The sequence below is a fragment of the Poecilia mexicana genome, unplaced genomic scaffold (assembly GCF_051168715.1).
Source record: "Poecilia mexicana isolate PSO_F unplaced genomic scaffold, ASM5116871v1 scaffold_9, whole genome shotgun sequence".
NCBI lineage: Eukaryota > Metazoa > Chordata > Actinopteri > Cyprinodontiformes > Poeciliidae > Poecilia > Poecilia mexicana.
This window is the reverse complement of record NW_028263378.1, coordinates 17,313,824-17,341,805: the sequence shown is the minus strand read 5'-3', so window position 1 is coordinate 17,341,805 and position 27,982 is coordinate 17,313,824. Positions and strand designations below refer to the sequence as shown.

At 40.2% G+C, this 27,982-nt stretch overlaps 3 protein-coding genes across 7 annotated transcripts; 1 reads left to right on the top strand and 2 right to left on the bottom strand.

Moving 5' to 3' along the window:
• Nucleotides 1-91: 91 nt before the first annotated feature.
• On the bottom strand, nt 92-5,142 carry drc10 (dynein regulatory complex subunit 10). The gene is made up of 5 exons (XM_015008443.2): nt 4,969-5,142; nt 1,678-2,323; nt 1,369-1,590; nt 664-735; nt 92-415 (listed from the first exon to the last, which is right to left on the bottom strand). The coding sequence occupies exons 2-5, from the start codon at nt 2,320-2,322 to the stop codon at nt 113-115; spliced, it is 1,242 nt and encodes a 413-aa protein (XP_014863929.2). The 5' UTR covers nt 2,323; nt 4,969-5,142; the 3' UTR covers nt 92-112.
• tpcn1 (two pore segment channel 1) lies at nt 3,067-19,032 on the top strand. Of its 4 annotated transcripts, none has more exons than XM_088008889.1 (27): nt 3,067-3,763; nt 4,053-4,140; nt 7,108-7,241; nt 7,601-7,777; nt 8,783-8,896; nt 9,007-9,137; nt 9,400-9,488; nt 9,573-9,607; nt 9,727-9,785; nt 9,913-10,012; nt 10,762-10,878; nt 10,988-11,112; nt 11,220-11,268; nt 11,367-11,430; nt 12,943-12,987; nt 13,073-13,129; nt 13,215-13,268; nt 13,393-13,465; nt 13,563-13,670; nt 13,774-13,935; nt 14,028-14,143; nt 17,150-17,196; nt 17,308-17,376; nt 17,459-17,555; nt 17,711-17,850; nt 17,926-18,006; nt 18,403-19,032. In XM_088008889.1, exons 1-27 carry the CDS (start codon nt 3,752-3,754, stop codon nt 18,544-18,546), a joined length of 2,487 nt encoding a protein of 828 aa, XP_087865015.1. In that variant the 5' UTR covers nt 3,067-3,751; the 3' UTR covers nt 18,547-19,032. The 4 variants fall into 4 exon arrangements, with proteins under 4 accessions (XP_087865015.1, XP_014863926.2, XP_014863925.2 ...); XM_015008440.2 differs by having other exon boundaries at nt 4,020-4,140; XM_015008439.2 differs by having other exon boundaries at nt 3,067-4,140.
• Nucleotides 18,983-27,520, bottom strand: slc8b1 (solute carrier family 8 member B1). Of its 2 annotated transcripts, none has more exons than XM_088008890.1 (15): nt 27,101-27,520; nt 25,796-25,948; nt 25,267-25,319; nt 24,910-24,967; nt 24,036-24,141; nt 23,774-23,941; nt 23,108-23,221; nt 22,951-23,025; nt 22,740-22,891; nt 22,509-22,650; nt 22,285-22,406; nt 20,664-20,817; nt 20,494-20,574; nt 19,694-19,758; nt 18,983-19,616 (listed from the first exon to the last, which is right to left on the bottom strand). In XM_088008890.1, the coding sequence occupies exons 1-15, from the start codon at nt 27,248-27,250 to the stop codon at nt 19,428-19,430; spliced, it is 1,782 nt and encodes a 593-aa protein (XP_087865016.1). In that variant the 5' UTR covers nt 27,251-27,520; the 3' UTR covers nt 18,983-19,427. The 2 variants fall into 2 exon arrangements, with proteins under 2 accessions (XP_087865016.1, XP_014863928.1); XM_015008442.2 differs by having other exon boundaries at nt 22,740-22,870; nt 27,101-27,519.
• Between the last annotated feature and the right edge of the window lie 462 nt (nt 27,521-27,982).

Sequence of the window (27,982 nt, the reverse complement as noted above, 5' to 3'; positions counted from 1 at the left end):
TTCAGCTCAAAACTGAGAACGTAAGCGTTTGAAATTTGACCAAAACTTTGTGATAACTAACAATATAAAGTATAAACTACAGACAACTATAGACAGTGTGAAACTGGTTGGTTTATTTGCCTTTCTTGCCCTTGCCCTTGCCTTTGCCCTTCCCCTTTTTGCCCTTTTTGCCCTTCTTGGTCTTGCTCTTCAAGGCCTTGCGGACAATGTACCCTCTCCAACAAGCCTGGATGATGACAACAGCTTTGATCTTCTGCTGCAGCTTCCTCAACTCTTCCTGTCTCTTCTCTTCTGCCAGACGCCTCTTCTCCTGGATCTCATTGTACTTCTCCTCTAGGGTATTATAGGGTTCTTGCAGCTTCCTCACCTCCTCCAGCTCCTTACCATAATTCTCTTCCATCCGTTCCAGCTTGGTCTGAGGAAAATGTGAAAGAATGGAGAAGCAATGTGTATTTTTAATAGGCCTCTCGGAGGAAGTAGTGGCCTATTTTTAAGATCCATGAGAACATTTATTTAAAAAGTATCATTGTCAGGTAACTGTATTTACAGGACTTTAGTATTTACTGAATGCCAGCTTTGAATATAATGTATTGTTAAAAAAAAAAAAAAAAAAACATTTTTATGTCTGGAGGAAAACTTTGGCACTTGGCAGCAGCTGATTACCTGGATTTCATGCATGTCCTTGTCAAAGGTTTGTAAAATGTTTTCAGTTTCTCTCCTCAAACCGTCATTTTCCTGTCACAAAAATAAAGAAAGCAGTGTCAGCTGCAGTGCACCTAAAAGGTGTTTATATCCCTCGATTTTTTTCCCCCTAACAGCTAATTTTTAATATGTTTAATTGAATTTAATGTGATACACCAACATAAACTACATCATCGTAGTGAAGTAGAAGGAAAGACTAAAAAGCAAATAAACATCTAAAATCTCTCAAATCTTTTAGGTTATGTGACTAACAGCACTGATTTTTATTTTTTATATGTCAAGAATCAAATTTATAGGAATAGGGAGCATTTTTAACTCTCTAGAACTTCACCTCTGCTTTAGCTGCGTTTTTTCTTGGTTTTCATATATTTCCGTTTATTCAATAATGTTTTCTAATGAATTTCCTGAGGGCATTTATGGAAGAGCTAGATTAAATGACAAGCAACTGGACTGGTTACTACGATAATTTGTTTAACCGGATTTCATTCAGAAGTAACAAAGAAGAGGGGCTGAATGGTTGCCACTATCAGATGTTTGTATATTAAAAAAAAATAAAAACATGCATTATTTCCTCTCAACTTTACATTATTGCACAATAGTTTTGGCTCACATAGTCTGTGGATGCAACATAAAAAATGTGCACAAACTTTTTTTCTGCAAACTCACTTCCTGCAGAATTCTCTCTGCCTTTCTGTTTTCAGTCATCAAGGTGAGGAGCTCCAGGTTCAGTTGATCTGCTTTTTCTGCGAGATTCCTTTTCTCAGCACCTAATATAATCAAATATATCTTCTCCTGTTCCTCTTGGAGAGTCAACTCATGCTCAGCTTGCAAATGTTGCTCTTTTAAATATCTCTCCAGGTTCTTTATCTCACGCTCCTTCTGTAAGAGCTGCAGGAATGACAAAAAAGGGGCTTGAATGTGTCAAAGCGAACTCTTGAAGACAGGATGCTTACGGCATCCAGAATGATTACTCACCATTTTATCCAAGTTCTTCAAGACTGTAGCCGAGTCTTCTTCCTCTAAACCCAGTAGCTCCAGAGTTTTGTCGAGGAACAAAGGCTGTTGTCTCTGGGGTACCCGCAGCTGATTTTCAGAACACAACCTTTTCTCCACATAGCTGTGAAACATCTGAAGCATTCTGATTAGTACGCGCTCATTCTTGTCTGCTTGACCTAGACGTTTTTTTAAGCTCCAAAAAACATTTGGATGGACTCTGAAAAATCTTAGCACATCTCTGACTGAGTTTTTTATCTTCTCTCGAACTTGAACTATCTCTCTCTTCTTTACTTCTTCTGCCTGTTTGGCTGGCAGCCCATCTGGCTTCTGACATTCAAGCATCAGCAGTCTTTCCACTAATACCCGATGTGCTTGAAGAAGATTACACAAGTCCTCATCCACAACACCTGACACAGCATAAAACTGGATGATCTTTCCAAGAATTGCTGTAATCTCAACTTGATTGATGCAGTTTTTCAGTACTCTTGAAATACATTGAGCTTCAGAAGAGAGCTTCCTGGTTGGCTTGAATGAAGAGTCTTCTGTTGTTGTTGTTGTTGTTGTTGTTATTGTTGTAGTAGTTGTTGTTGCTTCTTCAGCTAACATTTTGTCGCTTGGTGGCATTCTACGATTACAAGAATGAGAAACACTGATTATTAAATCATACAGTATATTAAAAAATATTTTTGATTGATAATTTATTGTAACCTTTTAAAATATCCACTGATTTGAGGTTTATTTTAAACTTTTCCAAATCTCCACGGAGGCCTGATCTAGCCTCTGGCCTGGCCATGCAAGTTTCTTAATTACATATAGGGTAACTAATTGTCTTGACTCATTTTAAATGCTTTTAATACTACCAGTAGTTGAAACAGTAGGATTCTGTACAAAGGATCTTGTTGTGACGCCCATGATTACTAGGTCTTCTCATTTCTGTCAAAATCTCAACAACATTGGAAGGTTATACAACCAAACTTACTCATACCACTGACAGATTTGGAATTAAAATTAGATTGATTCAATTACAACTGAAGGTGAAAATGTGAATTTAAAAAGTTTTAACATTTTTATCAAAATGGTGGAAATTGAAAATGAAAATGATTTATAACCATCTCAACAATCAACTCCTTGTAGTTTGCTGAGCAGATTTTTGCACGTGTCCATTGGTGTTGAGAGGATTTATCTTTGATAATGGCCTCCAAGTGAAGTCTATACACATTCAGTAAAATTATCTCGATTTAAAGACAACTGGCATTTTTCATTTTCATTTTCCTTTTCCTTCTCCTCTCTTCCTTTCTTTCTTCCAGTCTTTTTCTCTCGCATATGTAAATCGGTCTTATGATCCAAACTATGATAAAAGGGAGAAAAGAAATCTAGTCCTACCGCCAGGATCGCTCCGAGGGTCAATGTTTTTTTCTGTTGCTATGACGACACTGTACTTGACTTCCGGTTCGTGGTTTTGAATTCGGCTAACTGTAAATGGACTTCGCGTTTTCTAAGGTTTTGAGGTCGACAGCGCCATGAAATCCCCCTCATTTTTATTTTTATTTTCAGTTTTTTTTTTCAAGAAAGAAAGAGAGACGAATCTCTCTGTTCACAAACAGACTCAGTGCTCTATGGCTCAGTATCGTTGTTTCAAAGAGATGTCTTTTGTCAAATGATTGAGGGCGGATTTGGCACACGCACTCTTCATTAATTAGTTTTTAAAATGTGTCAATTAAAAGTAATTACGGTAATCATCTTCGACTTTTATTTTGAAAATCCCCTGCCGTAAATTCCTTTAGTGTCGGGAAGGTCTGTTGTTGATCTAGGATTTCATCTATTGTTGTTTCGACGCTAGTGTTATAGAGGGAAAGGGGGGAGGTTTAAAGGTGGGCGCTATGGATTAGATCAGGTGTCCAGGTGTTGCCTTCCTTTCTCGGTGACAGGTGGTCCCAGCAGTTGTTGTTATGAAGCGGGCAGCTTGTGAACTAATTATGATGCAGAGATGGACCCAGACAGACAGCCTCAGCTCGTTAGCCTGAGGGGCAGGAAGCCAGTGAATCGGTGACATATGTTTGAATCGGTAAACAACCCCGTTTCTCTTCTCTGTCGCCGAACGTAGTCCGTGCTAACTGGACATTTGACTGTAAATACATGCACCTGTAGCAGCACAGAGTACGCAGGCAGATAACTCTGTTAGCTAACAAACTACTGTTAATCCTGTTTGTTTGTTGTTGGTTGTTTTTTTTGTTTTTTTTTTCTTTTTTTGCAAATGTGCGTTTGCGGTACAAACTTTGTGTTTATTTAGTCACTTTTGGCCTTTATTGTGACTTTCGAAGCGGATTTGAACCTATTTATTTGTGATTATGGAGTCTGACGACGATGTGCCTCTCATCTTGACGTGGGACGAGGCAAACAGCGGTCTGCTGAACGAAGAGGAGACTGAAAGAGGAGACCAAAGTAAGTCTGAGCAGTGGAATTGCTTAAGCTTCGCTCAATGACGGTGTGTCTGGTCTGGTGCTGCTGTCATTGTTTGATATGCACTTCCTGTTAGGACATGCACCTTACCAAAGCAAATGCAGTTAGGAGACGGTGCAGTTCTACAGATAGACACAAGGAGCCTTCATACAAATTGAATTTTAGTCTTAGAATAGTATCTTCCTAGTTCTACTTTTTTTTTTTTTGCTTTTTGCTATATCAAATTTTAATCGAAACCTGAAATTTGTCAGTCTTTATTCCCGTATTTGCTCAATCTTAAAGGTAACTGTTTTTTTTTTCTTTGTTTTTTGTCATTTCTGAAATTTCAGACTTTCATTTACTTTTTCAATTTTTGATTGAATATTGTGAAACGTATTGTGAAAAATCTGGTTTTCTCATTTCCCTTTTTATTCAAAACAAAACAAAACAAACTCCCAGTACTTTCAGTCCATAAACACAATATCCATTTACATATTTTTGTGCACTTTCTTAAGTTTAAAGGCTTTCTAATGTTATTTTCCCATCCAATTTTATATTCAAAACAGCTACCTGCATCAAAGAACCCACCGCACATATATGCTACTGTACTTTATATTAAAGGGCAAAAGGTCATGCCTCAAACAAAACCAAAAATCAATATTGTGCAGGAAAAGTGTGACCAGTGCATCTCTTAAGATGTATAGATATCATACGTGTGTGTGTGTGTGTATATATATATATATATATATATATATATATATATATATATATATATATATATATATATATATATATATATATATATATATATATATCTCCTTGTCTGCTTACCATAATTGCCTCCTAATGTTGCAGCTGTAAATATTCTGCACATTCTGATCGCAACGATTCAAAAATAAATGCGGTATATTGTCCAGAAGACTTGGTGGGAAGATATGCAGCGTTACGGTCCTCCTGTTGCCTTTGTTTCGCTCACATAAACTACAAAATAACCATGTGAGAAACAGCTGGCTCAGCAGACCGCCCCCTCCCCAACCCTCCCCCAGTCCCTCCCGGATGTTCCTGGGGGGGGGCATGTGTGTGTTGTGTTTATGAGTGACTGCAGGGTGTGTGTGTGTTTTTCCTGTGAGCTCACTGGATCACTGTCTCCTGCTCAGCGGATGAACAGGAAGAAGAGAGGAATGTGTATTTCCTTTCAGGACATCTAGGAGTGGTTTATGACAGAGAAGTGTGAAACTTTTTGCTTTTATTTGTTGCTGCTGGAACCCTCTAGAAACGGGAGGCTCTGGCTCTGTGGAGTCTGTTTGTGTCTCTGCGAGGCTGACTTCACCGTGTTTTTCACGCGGAGTTCCAAATGTTTTATTGTTCTCAGACAAATGAGCAATCTGAATGGCTCACATACAGACTCGGGGTCCGACGGTGTCAGGAGGACGCTCAGGCTGCTGCCGGGCCCCAATGTGATCTTCTTCACACTTGAGCTCAATCTGCTGCGGACGGCCAACATCTGCGAGCGCATTTCCGAGACTCTTTCTGTGTTTTGTTTGTGCGTGGCATGAGAGTGACCAGACAGGAAGGCAGAGGAGTAAAATGTGCAGCTGCAGAGGATCACCTGCGGGAACTGCTCATCTAAAAACAATTTGCAGCTCTGGCTTTATTTCCAAGAGTAAATTTACAGAAGCTTGGCATGGAGTTTTTGCGTGACTTTTTGTGTTGGTTTCTGCTATAAGGCAGGATCAATTCCTCTTCTGATGTGTCTGCGTTCTGTGAGCAGGAAGGAGAAGAAATTGGCATGTCAGTGCTGCACCCTCGGCTTCTTCTTTTTAAATATCAGAGTTGAGCTCAAACTTCAACCTCAGCTTGAGGCACATTTCACTGTGTAAATCTTGGTGTCTCTTTACGGTTATCGTCACTGTTCTCTCAGGTTTTTCTGAGACCGTGTTTTGTGTCCAGGACTGTTTAAACCTCCGGGATGTTTGAGCGTCTGTGAGGATTTGTTCTGGTCTCGACTCGTGACTCTGTCTCTGGTGTTTCCATCAGGACTGACTGGAATGTTTCTCCATCTGTATCTCCAGATGTTCTCCAGTGCTGCAATGCAATTGGTCTGCTGCTAATCACACAGTTTTTTTTTTTTTTTGTTTTTCTTTTGTTGGACATCAGCAACCTTGATACATTCACATAGCTTCACCAATGGAGTCCCTGTGTGGACAGGGAACTGGTTTCCATGGCAATCAGTCCCATAACGATGAGAGTCCAGTTGCGTTCTCCTCCTATGGCTTACAGTCAGAGCCTGACTGCATTGGTAGGCCCATACCCGTCTCTGTACTGCTTATGTTCAGGGTTCCTGCAAAATGTTCATATTATAATTTTTAAGGATTAGTATGTAAAAAAAAAAAAAATGTTTAGCATCTAAAGTGTTTGACTTTACAGACTTTAGTTTTTTCTTGCAGTATACAATAATTTAAATCTATATTTGGAAAAAACATTAAGTTGTTTTTTTTTTACAGGAATACATGTCTACGATTCAGTAAATAACTGAAAAGTTTTTTGTGTGGAATAAATGTATATAATATACAACACATTTTTAAAAAGAATTAATGAAACAGACTTGTATATTTTAAATGTTTGTTTTCTGTTTATTTCTAATTGTGTCGCTTCAAGTTGATAACTTTTATTATTCTTATTACGCAAGTACAAAAAGTGAAGATTTTACATGCAGAAAGGGGATTGTATGAAGTTATGGTCTAGGCAATGATGGGAAAAGGCTGACCGACGCCTCTGCCAGATCAGAAGCTAACGTCAGCATTTAGTTGTTTCACGATTTTATTAAACATACAATTACTTCAACCAGATATTTTGAGCCTGGAATTTCAAAATGGGAAAGTTGTGGAGACCCCTTGCATATGTCTGTGTCAATTTACCTAAATTATATCTGCTCCAACTCGCTGACACTTGAATTTCTTTATTTTTCAGATGGAGGAGGCAATTATGACATAGTGAACAATGCTGTGATTTCCACACCTGGGGCACAGAGCAACAAAACCCAAAATGTGTCTTTAAAGCAAAGCTGGGAGATGAACTACCAAGAGGCTGCCATATACCTGCAGGTATCACAAACATTTTAATGAATGTTGCCTTATACGGGGGGGAAGGGGTTTGTTTTGCACACACACTCACATGATCAGTTAACAGCTTTATGATAGCTCCTGGGCTAAATATAATTTGCAGATGCATAAACCTTGGACTACAGGAAGTAATAAATCTAGTTATAGAACCAGATATGTTTGCTGACTACAAATAAAAGTGCAGTAGCTCAAATATTTAATAATTAAGAAGCTTCCATCTAGAATTTGAAGTAATTAAATGGCCATTAGAATAAAAAGAAACTATTTGTATATCAAACTTTGCTCTGTTGTCCTGTCAGATGAGGATGTTTTACAGTCTATGTTTTGAATTGATCTTGCAGGAAGGAGAGAACAATGACAAGTTCTTCAGTCACCCTCGAAACCCAAAAGCGCTGGCGGCGTACCTGTTCGTCCACAATCACCTGTTCTACATGATGGAGCTGGTGACGGGTCTGCTGCTGCTGATGCTGTCGCTGTGTGAAGCTCCCGCCGTCCCCTCGCTGCGCCTGGACGTCTACGTGAGTTTTTATCTGACTTCTTTTAAAGTTCATCGTCTCAACACAAGCTATCCCAAATAACCCCAAAAATCAATCAATCAATCAATCAATCAAATTTTATTTGTATAGCACATATCAGCAGCAAGGCATTTCAAAGTGCTTTACATAATTAAAATAAAAACAGCCTCTAAAACAAAAATGGCCTCTGATTTTATATACAGTGACGAAAGTCAACACAACATACTTGTAAAGTAAAATAAATTGGATAAATGGTTTTCCTTTTTTTTTTTTTTCCAATTAAAATTTTGAAAACGGAGGAGTATGTTTTTCCTCAAAGTCAAGGGAACAATTTCTTGTAAAATATTATGAAGGCCTGTTAAATTAATCATCTGGAAATAGAAAGAGGCTAGCACACCCGCTAACCAACAAAGATATAGCCTTCCACCTGAGCTACCAGACTGGGCAAGGAAAGAATTAATCAGAGAAGCAGCTAAGATTGTAACTCCGGAGGAGCTGCAGAGTTTCTTTCAACACCAGAAAGAAACCTAATGACCCTAAGCATCCAGCCTGAGTTACAATGGAAAAGTTTAAAGTAAATGTATGAGTTAGAATCACCCACAGGTCTTTAGCCCATTGAGATTTAGAAACTTGATATTCACAGATAGAGCTTGAACTGTTTTGCAAAGAAGAATGAGGAAAGGTTCTAGTATATTGACATGCGAAGGTGGTAGACATATGCAGCTTGACTTGGTGAGGCTGAAGGCAAATACACGCCACACTTCAGATTTTTATTTATAAAACTATTTATCATTTTCTTGTCTTTTCCCAGTCACATGCTAATTCTCCTTGTTGAAGTTATTTGCTGTAGAGACAAAATGCTCCAGGGAGTTTGGATACTTTTTCAAGGGTTGTTTCTGTTACTTAATTATCTGTAGAGATCAGCTTCATTGTATTCAAGCACTTCTTTAGACCCAGTTGTGTGTAAATGCTGTTGTGTGTGTGTGTGTGTGTGTGACTCCTCTGTAGGTTCATGCCACTCTGGAGCTGCTGGCTTTGCTTCTGGTGGGATTTGAGCTCTGCATGAAACTTCGCTGGCTAGGCTTCCAGACGTTTATACGACACAAGAGGACCATGGTGAAGGTGCCCTGACGTCTCTGATATCTTCTGTGTCTGCAAAGTTTCACACATGTGTAACTGGTAAACATGTGGTTACTGCATTGCGTTTGTTTTGTTTCTTCCTTCTGTTGCAGGCGTGTGTGCTGCTGCTGCAGTTTGTGGAGGCCATTGTGGTTCTGATCAGACAGACGTCTCACATGCGAGTGACCCGAGCTCTGAGACCGATATTCCTGGTGGACTGCAGATACTGCGGTGCTGTGCGCAGGTGGCTGATGATCTAAATGCACACACACATACACACACACGAACACACTCACGCAGGGGAAGCAGTTGCTACTTTGCAGGGTTCCTATGCTTTCTTTCTTTCTAATTGAATGTTTTTTCTTTCTTTCTTTCTAATTGAATGTTTTTTCTTTCTTTGTGTTTTATTGAATTACGCAAGTGTGCACACTAAAAAGATGTTACTACATTCATGTGTTTGATTATTGTCAATCATCTGCTGACAACGTATCTTCCCATCCAAACAGAAACTTGCGTCAGCTCTTCCAGTCTCTCCCATCTTTCATTGACATCCTCCTGCTCCTGCTTTTCTTCATGGTCATATTCGCCATCTTGGGTAAGAATTGGTTTTGATTTAAATTCCTCCTATGCTGCTTTTCAAACGGAGGTAATAACGTGATCTGGTTCGAATTCCCTCCAGGTTTCTGTCTCTTCTCCACAAACACAGCTGACCCGGTATGTCGACTCACTGGTTTGCCTGACTGTAGTTTATGATCGTCATGCCAGCGTGGTTTGGTTTCCCTCTTGTTGTGCAACATGCGTGTGTTCACTCAGACTCTGCCCTCTCACCACAGTACTTCAGCTCTTTGGAGAACAGCCTCGTCAGCCTGTTTGTTTTGCTTACCACAGCAAAGTAAGCAGAGAATAATATTATTTGTTAATTTTTTTTCCATACCTGTCAGTATTTTCTAGTTCTTCCACAGTTGCATTTTCTGAATGTTTTTGGTTTTGGTCGGTACGACTGAGCTTTTCTCTCGTAGCTTTCCTGATGTGATGATGCCAGCGTACTCTAAGAACCGCTGGTCCTGCGTGTTCTTCATCGTCTACCTTTCCATAGAGCTCTACTTCATCATGAACCTGGTACAAAGATTTTCACTCCTTTAAAACAGACATCACTCCCATTAACGTCAAGGCAATCACACCTTTCTTACAATTATAACTCCAATACGTTTTATTGAAATTTTATGACGGAGCCACACAAAGTTCAGCTTGATTTGTGGAGAGAAAGGAAGGAGCGTAATACATGAATTACAATTTTTTACAATTAAAATCTGAAAGTGAGCCTTTGTATTCAGTCCCTTTTTCTCTGAAGTAACCTGTAAGAAACAAAAAAGTTCTGTTTGTTCGTTTCACTAAAGTTAAATGAACAGCAAAACTGTTCTCACCTCCTAGATACATTTTCTGATGCTAAACCCACACACCTCAATGGGACCGACACAAAATAATGCATAGTTGCTTAATTAAAAACTGAAACTTTTCGTATGCATTTGTGTTCAGCCCCTATTTACTTGCATGCCCCCAAATAAAGTTAAGATGTGCAAAGATTGTAGACGCATACAAGCTTTGGCAATGGGATGTGCTTAATTTCACATTTTAATTTGAGATATAAGAATAAAGGAGGGTTCAGAAAATTGAAAAAATCATTCCCCTTTCAGTTTATAATCTTTCGCTACATTTCCATTGGTCTTTCACATAAAATCCTGATAAAATATATGGAAGTCTGTGGTTCCAATTTGACAAAATGCAAACAGGAAAGAGTATAAATACTTCTTGCCAGGCAGTAAATGAAACTCTTTAATAGGATTTCTTCTCATATTCTCCCCAACCAGCTCCTTGCCGTTGTGTTTGATACTTTTAACGACGTGGAGAAGATGAAGTTTAAGTCTCTGTTGCTTCATAAACGCTCTGCCATCGACCACGCCTTCCAGCTGCTGGTTAGCCGGCAGGTATGTGGGTTGATTTTGGTACAAAGGAATGTGTTTTGCCTTGTTCTCCAAGGCTCTGGGAAGTTGTTGCTAACATTTAAGTGCGTTGCTGTTTTTCTTTTCCCTCCAGAGGCCTATGGGAGTGTCTCTGAAACAGTTTGATGGTTTGATGCGATTCTACAGGCCTCGAATGTCTGCAAGAGACCGATTTCTCACATTTAAAGCTCTGAATACATCAGGGGCTCCAACGCTTAGGTAATGTCTGGATGTTTTGTTTGTTTTTTTGTTGGTTTTTTTATGAAAATGTCCTCCTTTGAGATTTACTGGGTTGATGTATGATTAGGTCTTTTTTTTTGTTACAGCCTGCAAGATTTTTATAGGTTTTATGAGGTCATTGGATTAAAATGGAAGGTAATTGTCTTTGTGTTCTTTGTTTTATGATGAGAGCAATTTTTATTTAGTGTTGCTTTGGCTGACTGTGATGTTGTCGTTTTGTAAATGTTTTTCAGCCGCGACGAAGTCGAGAACACTGGTTTGACGATCTTCCTCATACAGCCTTCCTCATTTTCAAGGGTTGGTTCTCCGTTTTTGTTGTTAATAGGAGTAACAAAATCAATGCCATGATTCGCCATACAGTGTCTTGCACATTTATGCATACTTTTTTCCATTTTTTCCATTTTTGTCAGTTTGCAACCTCAAATCTCAATGTTTAATTGGCTTGTATGTGAAGAACTAACAGACAAAAATGCTCAACTATGAAGTGGAGAGAAAAAGATGCAATTACGTATTTTTGGGGGGTTTTGCTAATAAAATACTGAGAAGATTGGTATAAGTTTGTATTCAGTTGTCTTAACCCAATACTTTCTAAAACCACGTCCAACTTTACCAACTTCGCACTTCTACAACATTCTTCTTTGCAAAATTGGCTCAAGTTCAGTCAAATTAGCTTCTGTGAACATCAGTTTAGAAGTCCTGCTTGAGATTCTCAATTGGATTTAGGTCTTGACTTTGACTGAACCATCATAAAACATAAATATAATTTGATCTAAACCATTTAATTGTAGCTCTTACTGCATGTGTGGAGTTGTTTTGCTGATGGTGGGTGGACATGTTCTTGGGTCTGAGGTCATTTACAATAAAACCTCAAACAGGTTCTAATTCTAGGATTTCCCCAAATGTACCTTCGTTGAACTTCCCAAAAAGAAGATCAGTGGAACGTCAGAGTTTCCGGTTGTGGTAGAAAATATTGATAAAACTTGTTAACAAATTGTAAAAATGTTAATAAATGGCTGATTCTGCATTCGATGAGTACTTCTCAAAATTAAATAAAATTGAACATCTTTTCACATCGATGTAATTCGGCAGAATACAGATAAAATCTGCTTTGATTTGATTTATAAAATAATAATTAACACACAACTATTTATCTTGAAGGTTCTATTTATATGGTCCTTCATAGTCAAGAGGGCAACATAAAAAGTTTTGGCGTGTGAAGGAAATAAATAAATCTTACCTAAGGTGAAACACTGAGTCAATCAAGAACAATCAAAATGCGTTTTGATTGTTATTTTATTAAGAAATTAAGCAAAGAAAATGAGCAACGACTCCCCCGGCTAGTCCAGGGAAGTGAAGAAAAGATGAAGGTGCATCACTTTTAATATCCACCAGCCCTCTTACGAAGACGGGAGGAAAAAGGGAGGATCCCACCAGTTTCAGTTTACTTCACAACTCCGGTATTTGCACCTGTAGACTGGACCCTGGACGGTTCAAACCCAGTTCAGAAATATCCGTTATTATGTGCTTCCTGCGAGCTGCCTCCAACATGAAGGGTGCTTTATAGATAAAATTAATTGATTTCTTGATTGTCATAGCAAATGTTTAAGGATTTCAGAATAAAGGTGGCAAAATTAAACCTACACCACACTTATTTATTTATTTATTTATTTATTTATTTATTCATTCTCAATTTATCAATTTTAAGCTCCCACAGACAAGCATCGAAGTTTGTGGTTGTAACATAAAACGGCTCAAAAAGTTTAAATACTTTTGCGAGACACTTTGTGTGAGCGCTTTTGTCCTCTTCAGGCATCCACCTGGTGGTGAAATCCAAGGCCTTCCAGTACGCCATGTGTAAGTATCAACATCATCGTCACGGCTCTCCCAGCTTTCGCCTGTTAAAACTCTCACACTGAAGCCTTGGTGTTGACGTCTGCAGATGTGGTGGTGGCCATTAATGGTGTGTGGATCCTTGTGGAGACGTTCAGAATGAACAGTAAGACCTCTCCTGCAAACACACAAGACGCATCATATGACAAACATAATCCTACCTGACCTCCGACCTTCCTCCGGTTCTGCAGGTGGATACTCTTGGTCCGAATTTGTTCCCGTGAGTTACATCGTTTTCCTGACGAGTGAGTAGAAATCTGCCGCCTCCCTCTCACTGACAGACGTGGCATAGGTGTAAAAACTGCACATGATTGGATGTAGGCGATTGCAGCTGGCACTAATTCCTCCTCTGCTCCGTCCCGGTTTTAGTTTACGGTGTGGAAGTGCTGCTGAAAATAGCAGGTTTGGGGCCGTTGGCTTATTTCAGCTCCGGCTGGAACCTGTGAGTGAAACCCTGCCTGAAAAAAAAAAACTAAAAGTTTTGCGAGTAGGTACAGAAAACATCCTGTTTCTGTGTTCCTCTGCTTTTCGCCATCCAGGTTTGACTTCTCTGTGACCGTGTTCGCCTTCTTGGGGCTGATCGCTCTGGCTTTCAAAATGGAGCCGTTCTACTTCATTGTAGTTCTTAGACCGTTCCAGTTGCTCCGGTTTGTTTTCCTTGTTTCAAAATCAGGCCACACGTTTATAGTTCATTTTATTTAGATCCGGTTTTGGTTTTCAACTCAAATTTCCATGCTCCTGCTCTCCCAGGCTCTTCAAGATAAAGCTGCGGTACCGCAACGTGTTGGACACCATGTTTGAGCTTTTCCCCAGGATGGCCAGTCTGGGCCTGACTTTACTCATCTTTTATTACTCCTTTGCCATCGTGGGTATGGAGTTCTTTGCAGATGTGGTTTTCCCAAACTGCTGCAAGTAAGTGTCACTGTTGCCTGTGGAACTTTAATTTTTCAAATTTAAAAATATTAAAATGTCCTTTTTGTTGTACTTTTTTATTGTCATTTTAGCACCAGCACAGTGGCAGATTCCTACAGACAGATCAACAAAACGTTTGGCAACAAAACAGTGTTGGACGAAGGCTATTATTATCTCAACAATTTTAACGACATCCTCAGCAGCTTTGGTAATCCTTTCTATTATTTTTACCTTTCGGTACCTTCAGGAAATCATCAGATTTTCCTTAATTTGCTGTGGGAGCCTGACCAAATTTACTCCACCCCCACTGACCGCCAGAGGGCGCTGCTCTAAGCACTGAATGTTTCATTTGCACATCTGTCACTCAAGTAGTAATACCAAGAAGTCACACCTGTGACACAGATTTCTCTGAACCTCAGCCACGCGAACATCCAAGGCTCTGTTCCTCTTTTTGTCTCGTGCACGCGTTTCGTTTTGCATGGCTGCAGCCTCTTGGTTCTTGGATCATTTAGTTGTTGTCGGACATTTTTTACTGCTGGCTGCATTATTGGCGTCGTTGCACCTAATCCCGATCACGACTTCTGACCACTGTGTTTATTTTACACACTGTGGACAATTTTAGCCAACTTTAAGATAACAGTTTTGTGTTGAACTAACGGTGCCAGTATGCTTTTTTTTCCGTCCTGCAGTCTAAATGTAGCTGACTACGTCGGCCTCTTGATGTTCCACTATTTACCAATGATTGATGATGGTAGAGGTCACACCTCTTCTCCCTATCTTAGGCCATTTTCTGCTTGTGGTTGGACACGGCTCAGTTTTTAACTCGGATGTCTTCCACTGTTGTGCTTACTGTGGGACCGCAGTCAGAAACTCCCTGCATGAACTGCAGTGTCATGTTCATGCTGTGAGGGTGGCATGGCTGGCCCAGTTGCGTCCTGAGGTTGACAATGACCTTTCAACTTCTGGGTTGGTGGCCCCACCTACAGGCGCTTAAAGCGCTGGAATGAGGCCACAGTCACTGTGGCTCCTTCTAGGAAGAGGCAGGCTAAGTCTGACCATCCCTTTCCACAAGAGTTGAGCAATTGTCCGCAGAAATGAAATCCCTTTTTCATGCACGCCAGATGGACACTTCAATGACTGGGTTCTCTTCTCCACCCTTGGCTGTGGAGGACCATGTGTCTCCGGCTGCCTCTGTTACTCACTTTCAGAGTGGGGAGGCGCAGTCATCATGTGCTTCAGAGACTGGGTCATTCTCCTCATCTCAGAGTGCAGCTAGTGTCAGGTGACAGCTCTATGTAGGGCACCATGCGTATGGCCTTGAGGCAACTTGTTTTGACTGCAGTGAAGGTGACTGTAATCATCGACAGTGAAAGGGTGCTTCTTCTTCCTCTAAGTCAACTTGGAGAAGTTGCCTGATTCAGACAACCACTTTTCTTGGGGTGAATTTGGATTCAGCCTCATTCATCTTTTTTTGAAGGGTGAACAGCATACTCCAGTCAGTCAGTCAGTTCAGGCTTGGTCAGGCAGTTTCTCTATGTCACCGTCTTACAGCTGCTAGACAGACTGATGTCAGCCACTCTGGTTGTGCTCTTAAGTCTGATGTCACTTTACAGTGACCAGCCATCGAAATTGGCCAAATTTCGGCCTGGGTAAGGAGTGGCCGGGAATGGATTTTGGTTCAGCTGGAAACAATATGTGCTGCTCTGTCGTGGGCTTTCCCAAGCACATTCACCAGATTTTACAATGTCAGTGTGGCCACCCTCATCCTCTGAGCCAGGTTCTTCTGAGAGTCCTCTGGCCGTTCTCTGTGAGGTATGCGCTCATGATTCCTTGCAACATTTCCGGTTATTAGTCATTCAGTGCTTTCAGCACTCGCCTTCTGGCGATCATCAAGGATTCATAGAGCCGTAGTAAAATATGTTTTTCTTTTAACGCAAAAATTCTTTGCACATCTTTCTTTGCATGCTTTTAGTCAGCGCTAGTTATGAGGAGACATAACTAGGTAATCTTTTGAGATGGTTTTCCTAATACCGAGTGTTAAAAATATTTAGTTATCTAAAAAATACAAACTATAAGAAATTGTTTATAAAACGGGTTTAAAAAACTATGGAGCATTAAGAAAACTGAAATAAAGTCTGCTCCTATGGATGTAAATATGAACAAATAAATGGTTCCTTATGCCAAAGTGTCTTATAAGTACATAGTATTTTGAAGGCGATAGTCGTCTGATCTGTATCAATCAATCAAATTTTATTTGTATAGCACATTTCAGCAGCAAGACATTTCAAAGTGCTTTACATAATTAAAATTAAAACAGCATGTAATAAACAGTGAGAAAGATTTTGAAAAAAAAAACCTTCAGTTAAACGTCGTTTAACTGGGACTCTAAACCCTGTAGGACTTTAGTTAAATATCGTTTAACTGGGACGTTTTCCACGGGGCTTTACATTATTAAAACGTAAACAGTGAGAAAGAGAAATAAAAAGCTGTAGATCTTTAGTTGAGACGCCGTCAACTGGGACTCCAACCCTTTGGACTTTAGTCAAAACGCCGTTTGACAAGGACTCCAACCCTAGATATAGCTTTTTTTAAAATTCACTTATGTTTCTGTTATCGTGTACATCATTAAAACGTAAACAGTGAGAGAGAAATAAAAAGAAATTAATAAATAGATAAAAAGTAAAGATAAAAACATCAAAGACATCAAAACCCACACTCTAATCCTAATTTAGCCATAAGCAACTCTAAACATGTACGTTTTAAGTTGAGATTTAAAGGCACCCAGTGTTTCGGCTGTTTTACAGTTTTCTGGAAGTTTGTTCCAAATTTGTGGTGCATAGAAACTGAATGTTGCTTCTCCTCGTTTGGTTCTGGTTCTGGGGATGCAGAGCAGACCAGAACCAGAAGATCTGAGGGGTCTAGACGGTTGGTACAGCAATAACAGATCTTTAATGTATTGTGGTGCTAAACCGTTCAGTGATTTATAAACTAACAACAGTACTTTAAAGTCTATTCTTTGAGCTACAGGGAGCCAGTGTAGGGACTTTAAAACTGGTGTTATGTGCTCTATCTTCCTGGTTTTAGTGAGAACGCGAGCAGCAGCATTCTGGATCAGCTGCAGCTGTTTGATTGATTTATTAGTCAGATCTGTGAAGACGCTGTTGCAATAAGTTGGCTTTAAAATAAAAAAAGACTTCTCACGTTTTCCCTGCAGTGACGCTGTTTGAGCTGACTGTGGTCAACAACTGGTACATCACCATGGTAAGGTTTAGTCATGAATTAATTGTTGCTCAGAGGTCTCCACCCTGCAGTTTTACTGCTGACCTGTGGGCGTCGCTGTTTGACTGCTACTGTATTTCTCCGCTCTCCCAGGAAGGAGTGACGTCTATGACGAGCCACTGGAGCCGTCTGTACTTCATGACTTTTTACATTGTTACGATGGTGAGCTAAGTTTTCTTTCTTTGACGCATTTCTCTTTTGAGTTTGGTTTGAATGTGACCATAATTTCCATTTTCTTTTTCAGGTTGTGATGACAATCATTGTGGCTTTCATCCTGGATGCTTTCGTGTTCCGCATGAACTACAGCCGCAAGAACCGGGACCCAGTGGATAATCCAGAGGGTGCTTTTGAGTTACTGTGTAGTATTCAGAAAGTGGCATTTTGCTTGTTTAATGTACATAGATACAGGATTTAAGACTTTCTTCATCTTCCCCCCCCCCTAATCTGTTGGTGTTTAGCGAGATGGGTCATTTTAATGTGTGTGGTTGTGTTGCAGATGAAAATGGGATAGTGTTTGATGTGGAGGTGAGGAGAGATGAAGCGCTGGCCACCCTGGAGTTGTACAAACAGACATCCCCGACAATGTCTTTGCTCAGCTCTCTGGCTGCTGTCCTCCAAACTATGGACAAGAGCGGGGTAAGGACATGATCTCTAGGCATTTCTTCCTCTCCATCTCACCATGCTCACCTGTCTCATTCCTGTTTTGTACAGCACACATTTCTGGTTTACTTGGGACGAAGATCAAGAACAAAGAGTGACCTTAGTATGAAAATGTACGAAGAGGAGATACAGGTGAGAAACCGAAGGCATTTTGCTGGATACGGGGTTTTCCAGTAGTCTCCTTTAAAAATGTTCAATGTGTAGTTTTGTAATTTGATCTGACAGACCAACGCAAAGGCGTACGTCGTTGTAAAGTGGAAGGAAAATTTTGCACCAATTCTACAAAGTATTGACCCTGATTAGTAATGCATGCCACACTTTTCAGGTTATTTCTGAAAATGACCAAAACTACACATTTTTCTCTCCTTCCACATCAGAATCCTGCACTAGTTTATGTTCAGTCACATAACATCTCAAAATACTTTAAAGTCTGAGGATGAACTGCTGAGAAAATGTTAAAGTTCAAGGAGGGTAAATACTTCTGCAAGCTGTACTTGGTGTGTAATCGGTTTTGCCTCTCTTCATCAGGAGTGGTATGCAGAGTATTCAAGGGAATGTTTGTCTCAAGAAGATGAAAACCTAAACCTGGATGAGAACAGTCCCGTCAGCAATCCGGCTCCCATCCAAGAACATCAGCTGAACTCGCAGAGCGAACGTCAAAGCATTAACTAAATACGACTGTAGCGAGATGTACATGCACATCATCTCAACAGAGGAAACCTCAGCACCTCCAGTTCCCCCCCAAAAAATCACCATAATACCTGATGTGGGGGAATAAAAACCTGGAGTCTCTTGAAGTGAAGATGGTGAGAGAAAATGACGCCGTTTTCTTCCTGGAGCTGGATGGAAGTGTTGAGACACGTTGAAGAACCCCCTAAACCAGCTACTACCGTTTCTTTGTGTATTTATCAATTATAAATGAAATCTGATGCCTTAGTTTAACAGTTCCTCTGACCAGTATTAACACACAGTACTCATGTTATGTACTTTGATCAAGAGAACACTAAACACTCCTTAAAGGTCAACCCAACCACTCATCATGTTAAAGGTTTCTTCTAACTGACTCAGCAGGCTCCAAATATTTTATATAAGCTCTCATTCTGTAATGTACTTGAAAGTAACAGCAGATTTTAATAAACTATTCAAATAATGAAACAAGTGAATGCATTGTTGCTGTGTTGTCATCATGATGGCAATTTAAAAAAACAAAACTAGCATTCCCCCCACCCCCATCCCCCCGAGAACCCAGAAAAACAGTTTTGTTTAAATTCACAAAGAGGTTGATTCGTAGAAAATTTACAGTATTTTAAATTATGACCTTGTACAACATGAGCTGGATCACAATATCTCAGCTCCAAGACATGGAAAGAGAAACAAAAAAAAAGGCACAGTGTGATTGGTTTTAGTCCGCCCAGAGCTCTTGTAGGAGTCTTTAGCTACTTGGTTTCACAGACTAAACACAGGAGAGTCCGATCGAGCAAACACAAAGGAGTACATTACCGCTTTACGCAATATTTTTTTTACAAGCAGAAGATGACGTCACCGGTTTGAGCTCAAGTGTGGATTATCCCAAACTCTGTGAGAAGTGCAATGAGAAGGAATATGCAGTAGAGGACGAGGAGGAAGACGCCGTAGGTCCGACCCAAGTGGAACCGGCTGAGCGGGACGATGAGAAAAGACAGGACCAAAGACGAACCCAGAGCTCCAGCGACGATCCACGTCAACAAGCCCTCCGACTCAAACTGAGGAGGAAAACGAGAGGATCAGCTTCGTACTGTGCAAAACGGCGTCTTCCCTCGATGCCAAAGGAGAGGATTACCTGCACGTAGGAGTGTGTGTCATACATCTGCACCAGACATCCCAACCCTACTCCAAACAGCATGTCTGAAATGCAGTCAAGGTCGCGTATTTTTCATTTTATGTAAATATATGCATTTAAAACATGTTTGATGCAGTTCAGGTTAATAAAGTATTGAGGCGCAAAAAAGTGACAATCATAAAAGCAGGTTTTGATCAACAAAACAGGCAAGGCATTACATGGGAACACCATTTACTCCATGAGAGTGAACCTTGATGTTGTGCTGAAACATATTTCCACTCAAACTGCTGACTCGGAACAAATATTAAATCTTGCCATTTTTATTTGTTTTTTCAGCATGTATTGGAACTGATCATATTTTTTGTCCTAATGTTAATGTTTCATCTTTCAGCTATCCAGTATCTTCAAACATGCTTCAAAAGTACTAAGTATAAACATTACTACATCACGTGAATCACTTCAAAAGCTTCTTTTTCCAAACGGTTTCAAACCAATAGTTACAAAAATCCCCAGGACATTTCTGACTTTTCATTACTGCCCTGGATAAAACGGCTCCTCGTCATTTTAATGTTTTTTTTTTTTTTTTTTAAGGCTCATTTTTAAAAACATTTACTTTGTTCTCATTCAGCAGACTACTCCATAATTATATCCCTGAAAATAAACAAACTTAAAGGTTTTCGTGACGCACAGAATTTCCGTTCCAAGCTTAAATTCTGTCCCTCGTCTCTTTCTGAAAATGTATTCAGTGCATGTCAGAAAGAAGGGTACGTCTTCCAAGTGGACATGAAAATAAAGGATACTGAAAATGATCCCTCCAAAGCAGGCAGCTATGGCCATGCGCGGGTATCCCTGCCGAGCAATGGTGACGTCAGAAAAAAGGTCTGAAACAAGAGAAGATTAATCGCACATTACACGGTTAAATGGGAATTAGGTTTAGTCTTGTGAGCAGACTTGGATTACCAGAACTCACCTCCGATACTGTTGCCCCAGGCCAGAAGAGTCAAGCCCAGCACGGTGTTGCTGAGACTCAACACCACACCGAGCATGTGCAGAAGACTCACCACCTCTGACGCTGCGGCGCTGATCAGCACCGCGCTCACCACAAAGCCCAAAAATGCAAAAAGCTGAGGGAACAGAGAGGTAATCAGATTCTGAGGAAGCTGCCTTGCAAAAGTATTCATCCTGACTTTGATTCATGCAACAAGCCAACATAATAAAGTATTTATTTAAAAGCAGAAAGTAAATTGTGTGATTTTTTTTTTTTTTTTTACTGTCGTTTACAGATCTAAGCTGGAAAACCGTGTGCGTTTGTATTTAGTCCTCTTTGATATTCGTAACTAAAAGTCATTGCAACAATTTCTGAGTGTAATTTAATCTCATTATAAATCCAGCTGGTCTGTGAACGCCACAGAAGTTTGAGAACAAAGGAGACGTGCAGCACACAACAAATGTCGTTTGAGGAACAAATTAAATGTAGCAATTTCAGTCCAGTCAGATTCAGAGACAATTAAATACATTAAAATTCAGTTGTAGTTATAAAATAACACAGTCAAGTGCAGTTTGACTCATAAAAAGCTTTCGGTCCAATGAGGGTGGTATAGAGTCACTGATTTGCAAACATTTAGCAGGAATAGACAGTTGATTGCATTGAGTCATGAATTTTGCAGCAATCCCTCAAACTGAACTACCATGAAGTCCAAAGAAGTCTCTGCTACTGCAGACTCTGCTGGTGTAGTAACCACGCCCCCTTCACATTTACGACCAATCACAAAGCATTTGTCAGACATCCCACAAAAAAAAAAAAAAGAAAAAAGTCCTGGCCAGAAAAAGTATCAGCAGAAAAGAACTGCCACTTAGAGCTTAAATCGCAGAAAATTTTCATTTTGTTCTCCCAAAGTATTTATTGGCATTTACTGTATGGCTATATTGGAAAAAAAAAAAAACCTGTTGGAGTCCAGCAGGATGACCTTTAACATATAGCCACAGTGAAATGGTTTGCATCCAAACATATCCATGTGTCCAGTACCAGTAGAAAACATGTGGCAGGACTTTAACTGCTATTGATGGAAGCTCACCGTCCAGTCTGACTGTATTTGAGTTGTTTTGCAAACATAAATGCCCAACATGTTAGCCTCCAGCTGGGCAAAGCTAGTAGGCATACCGCCAAAGACTTACAGCTGCTACTGAAGTAAAAACTGGTTCTACAAATTAACACAAATGCACACCAGACTTTCCAAATTATGATTTGTCAAAAGATGTAAACATCTTACAGTTGTAGCTACTTTACCAAATAATATTTGAGTGAAATGCACAGTTGTTATCGTAATCTCAAGAGAAAAACAAGAGCTACGGCTACTTCTACAAGGCATGTATAAGTATATAAATACTTTCACATATTTAGCCAAACTTACAAAAAGCTTTATGTCAATAAACCGACCGACTCAAATCTAAAAAAAGACATCACTGGACAGTTTGCTGAACTATCTCAAAGTCCAGATGAGGGGAATCCGACCGATTTTTTTTTTTCTCTTTTCTGTTTTACACAATTAAAATTTGATCTACTCCTGATTTGGATTAACAAAAGCACTTACCGGGTGATATTTGGGAGGATGGTCGTTGGTGGTGGTGCAGAAAACTATAGCAGCCAAAAACATTCCTAGCAGGAGAATCAGCAGCCAGACAGGAAACTCCCCCTGGATCATGACGCCTCCATCTGGATTACGAAGAAAACCACCTCAGTATTTAGACTACGTAATTCTTCCTGCTAACAGCTTCTTCGTATTGTCATCAATTTATCGTGTTAAAATGTGCTCACATGCTCCGGACTGGAAGACGAGAACGCACAGCAGAGGAGCAGTGATCAGATGGAGGGAGTTGAGCGGTCTCCTCCAGTTTCTGTCTTCTTTATCCGGGTCCACCACAGGGACGCAGAGCAGCAGCAGCACCTCCAGCGGAGTCTTACGGCCAGACGACAGGAGCGCCACGTTACGACACCGGATTTAATCTGAGTTCTTCCTGTTGCTCCGTTCACCAGATTTGTACAGACCTTCACAACTTTAGCGACTTTCCAGGTCCACGGCTTCCTTCTCCACTTCCTGTTGTCCACCGGATTCAAAGAGCTCAGCAGGATTTCCCTTGTGGACTCGGAGTAGGGCAGCAGCGGCCTGTACTCGGACTCTGCAGCAGCAGCACAAACACCTGTCTTTGCGTGACGTGAATCGCGCGGGAAACGATCGGTGGTGCCGATGGGTTCTTACCGTATTCCTGCTGGATCGTCCCGCCTCTCATGCTCTGAACGTCGTCGTCGTCAGAGGAGTCGGATGAGTTCAGCTCTGCTTCGAGGAAAAACACTCGCCAGTAAGATAACAGCAGAAAGAAAACGCACGCAGAGCATTTGAATGTAAAAGCTCTAACCTGGAACATGTGGAACGTACTGGAGCCCGTTTGTAGCTGAATTTTTTTGCCGGTTATAGATGCATGAACTGATAAGAACGGTCAGAACATAAACCACGTAGAGGAACAGGTATCCTGGAAAACAAGGAGAGAAAAACAGGGTCAGTCAGACCTGCTGAAAGATATACTAAACAGATAACTTAGCCATTTTCTAGAATCTATTCATAGACTGCTGCACAGAAATGTTTTGTGATATGATAGATAAAATATCTATAATAGAAGTGAGAGGTCAAACATAGCTTTGCTTTGATCAGGGTTCATATTTTTTCAGATTTTTCAGGTGTTGGTGCTTTTGGTTGTGCAGGCGGGAACAAAATAATAAGAACATATAATAAGAACAAAATCAGCATCTCGATAATGTCTGTCCCATTTTTTCTTCCACTCAACTTTCCATTAATATAAATGGATACAGCAACCAGACTTTGTAGCGAGTTGTCAAGCTGCTTGCTGAACTCCTGCCAACTCAGTAATCTTCCCATGACTGTGTTGACAAAACATTTCTGTATTAAGAGCCTCTCTTTATATTTTGGTCTTATCTAATGTCCCAGTCTTCTGAGAAACAACATTTAAAATTTACTGAGAGCCACCTGTCCACTCAAGGCATCCCCTCAGACCGTTTGTGATTACCCAGTGTTTCTCCCAGGGTTGTAGTGCCTCTGTAGAGGATGACAAAGGTCCAAAACACTGCAATCATGTAGAAGATGACGTCACGCAGGAATGGACGAGAAGCCACAGTAAATGGTTTCACCAGGGCGACACTTCCTGCAACCACTGTGGTGACAAATATACCAGCTCCTGCGAGGACACACATGTTTCCCCATTTAGATACTTTTGTTAAATTAGCTTCCTGTTTGTCAGAGAAACAATGATAAAACGAGCCTCCATGTACCAAACAGGGCTCCGACAGCCAGCCCAGCGGTGTGTGGATGGGAGATCGCTGCCATGGCACTGAAGATGTCCGGAGCTCCGTTTCCCAAAGCGAGAAACGTCACACCCTCAGCACATGTTGCAGTCAAAGAAACAGTTCACCACCAAGCGCAGGCTGATTACTGGTATCAAGTTGTACCAAGGTTTTAAAAAGCGTCACTTTAAAAGCAACAAAATGTTCAACTAAGCAATTCCTACCATTTAAAGTCATGTTAAAGGGATCCCAGGAGTAACCCAGCAGCACGGAGCACGGAGTAACGTAACGTTGCTCTGTTCACGTGTTGCTGTTCCCTGACGGTCAGCTGGCAAAATAACGGTAACTACAAGAAAGTCAAATTTGACTGTTTTGAAATATTTTCAATATCAAAAACACAAAGTCCAGGTGAGGAAACTGAGCTGAGCTGTCAATCTAAGAGGAGGACATCTGTAAATCAGCTGACTGCAGGCTAGTTGTTGGAGAAGATTGAAAATGAATATCAATGTGATCTCAGTAACTCTCTGAGAAATAAGAGAGTTAATTTGAAGACTACTAACCAGTTCAAGCAGATGTTTATTCTGCAGGATTTCTTATTTTGATGTATAAAACCAAAACAAATAACACATGTTAGATAATTACATTTTTAAATTTTTATCTCAGATTATTTTAGAACTACCAGAAATGTCATGTCTTGTTATTTCTTTATTTATGTATATAAAATTATAGTTTTGAGGTATTTCATATTGGATTATGCCTAGTCCACGTAAACACACACAGAAAACATGATTATCTACATAATTAAGTTAGAAAAGAAAACCAAATACTCTGCACGCTCTCAAAAGAAGCGCAGAAAGGATACAGCCACGTTGTGGGAGCAGTGAAGAGTGGAGGAGATGGCCGACAGGTTGGGGCAAAAACTGGGGAGGGGAAAAAAACATAATAAAATGCATTTATAAATGTTTCCCTCAACAACTGGCTGAACAGCAAAGCGGTGTTACAACAGGTGGGATAAAACCAAGAGCAGAAGTATCTGCTTCCTTTCACAGATTTAAACCCATATCTCAAAAGTGAAAGCTCTCTGCAGTCATGGGACTCATGTGACCATAAAGCTGACGGAGCTAAGAGCATAAATGTGTGTGTGAAGTGAGCCTCACGAACCCTTTCACTGTCTGAAACTGTGAACAGCCAGAGGAACACGCTGCTGAGAAATACTCACAACTTTGAAGCAGCGAGTCCAAGAATGAGAAACAAGGCGAGCAGCCAAACAATCTGCAGGGACACAGTGAAGACAAGCTGCTGTAATGTTTGGTTATACTCAAATTTTTCAAATGCAAACAGGAAAGCGGTCCTTATTCATACTGGATAACTGGTTAACTACACACTGTTTACTTTTTTTTTTTTTAATCAGCAGGGATTATTTATTATAAATGGTCCTTCTCAACAGGATTATTTCTGTTAGCACAATCATCACTTCTTCAGATGAGACAGTTTCATAATTTCATTTGCTGGAGGAAGTGAAGATAACCGAGGAGTCCCAGTGAAATTACACGATTTAGCCAACAGTGAAACTACAGCTTTAAATCAGATACCAGTCCCACTTCTTCCACAGTCAACAGTCAACTTCCTCATGATCCGCTGATGAGCTGCACATTTTCCTGTTGCTTTATGACTCTGCTTCACGTGCAGCTACACACACACACACACACACACACACACAGACAGATGGATGCATGCACAGGTCTTACACAGAGGGTGATGGTGAGAGGAGTGAGGTTGGGAGGCAGCAAGCAGAAGGCCAGTTTCAGGTAGTTGAAGAAGCCGTCCTCCATGGAGCAGTCCGGCGTCCTCTTCACGAACGCACATCGCTCTGCGGCGCTGTAGTTCATCACCCGGTCACACTGCACAAATAAACAGCTTTCTTAACGTGTAGATAGGAGCACTGGCATCAGGATGGAGTAAAAGCATAAACATCTCTGCAAGTTTCACCATCAAAACTGATTTATTGATTCTATGATAAAGAAGTGCAACACAAAGCACATAACGCATATGGAAGCACTTTAGCCTAAAAAAACAATACGTTGTGTGACGAGCGACTCTAGCTGTAGTAATCATATTCTAAAGTTTCTTAAGTACAAATGTAATCAGTCGCTGAAGCATATTTGTATCCGTATTCTTTAAGTCAGTAACACTGGAAGGCCAGTCCAGAATCTTCATATTTTTAACTATTTGGATCACTGTCCTGCTGCACAACCAAAACGCTCTTAAGTTATTTGATGAACGGATATTCTCCCTTCAGGGTTTACTACTGAGGAGCAGATCTCATGGCTGCATCGATTATGGCAAGTCCCACAAGTCCTGGACCGCCTAAGTATTTCAGATCTTTGTAGAAATGCACTCAACTGCCTGAATAAATTGTGAAATAACTCTTTGCTTTGAAGGATTGCACTCTGCTGATTGGATACCATCTTCATTGTCAAGAGGCATTAAAGCAAAGTATTTTTAGAGTGCTTCAAGTGGAATCTGTTTACCTAGGGCATTTAAAAATAAGTGGTTGTGCCCTCCCCCCATGTGGTGCTGCCCTGGGCAGTGAGTCACGTTTTCTGTAATAAAAGCTGCATAAACAATATTCTTTTTTTTTTTTTTTTTTTTTTTTTCCAAAATGTCTAAAAAACAATTTAAACGGTTTAAATTTCAAGGTACAACACAAAACTGTTTTTAGTGTAAAACTGTACTTGAGCTTGTTTTTAATTGTTTATTTATAACTGGAGGCAAATTGAACATTGGTAAATTAGGGATCATCTTCTGGGAAAAAAAAAAGGATCATGCACCTGACACTTCCAACGTGCTTGAGAAAGGAAGGACTGAGAACAAATATTCGTTTGTTCATCGATCGTAACTAACACGTAATTACAGAAATCCGTATCTAAACAGAAAGCTTCCTTCATACCTGTCGCCTCACATTCATCATGTGACAGCTGCGGGTAAAACTGCAGGTATTTGTTCTGTCAGTTTGTTTCCCTTTAGAAAACCAGTGATCAAGTCTCACCCACCTGGTCGCTGCTTTCAGACATCATGGCTAAACTGGTCGGTCCAGCTAATCCAACACCAGGCTGGGTGCTGAAGTTCCCGGTGCCCGAAGCGAGCAGCTGGCCGCTGGGCAACAAGGCCAGCAGCAGAGCCAGGAAACCACTGACAGACATGAGGATCCACTTCTTATCCTGGAACTGCGTCCATACTGCCGCTGCTGGATTCACAGGACTCTGGTGGAGTCCTCCTATCTGCCGACCCGACTGCTTTGACTAAACCAGAGAGCTACAAGAAAAATCTAAAAAAATACCAACTTTGTTGTTCTTCTTTTTGTTTATGGTCCTCCACCGAGCTGGCACTGGCTTGTTTGTGAACACTGAGCGATCAGATTCGGTGAACATTAGTTCACCTACCTCTGCAGCTCCTCCCACTGTTTCTAAAGACCCGTGATGCGTTCAATGACTCGTTGAAAACACCGAGATCCGACCTTTGAAATGGGGAAGACATCAAGATGTCAATAAAAATGTAATAACATCGTTTTTTCCTGACTTTTCATTTAAAATTAAGACGGAGTTATGATTTTTATCGATGAGTATGACTTTTAATCCTATAATTATAACTTCGAATGTATAAATTATAAGTTTAAATGTTATAATTGTGAATAATTCAAAATGTCAGAATAATTTCTTTGAATCTACTGATTGTGACTTTGGTATCTTTGCAATTTTGTTTGAATTTTAAAAAATAATTTTAAAGCAATAAGTGACATACATACACTGAATGAAAAATTGAAAATATTTTCTTTTTGTTATTACAGTACAAAAAACAAAAACAAAAAACAGCTACCTTTATTAATCATTTTCAAACAGGACTTTCTTGTATTACCGCTCCTGTCATTTTCATAT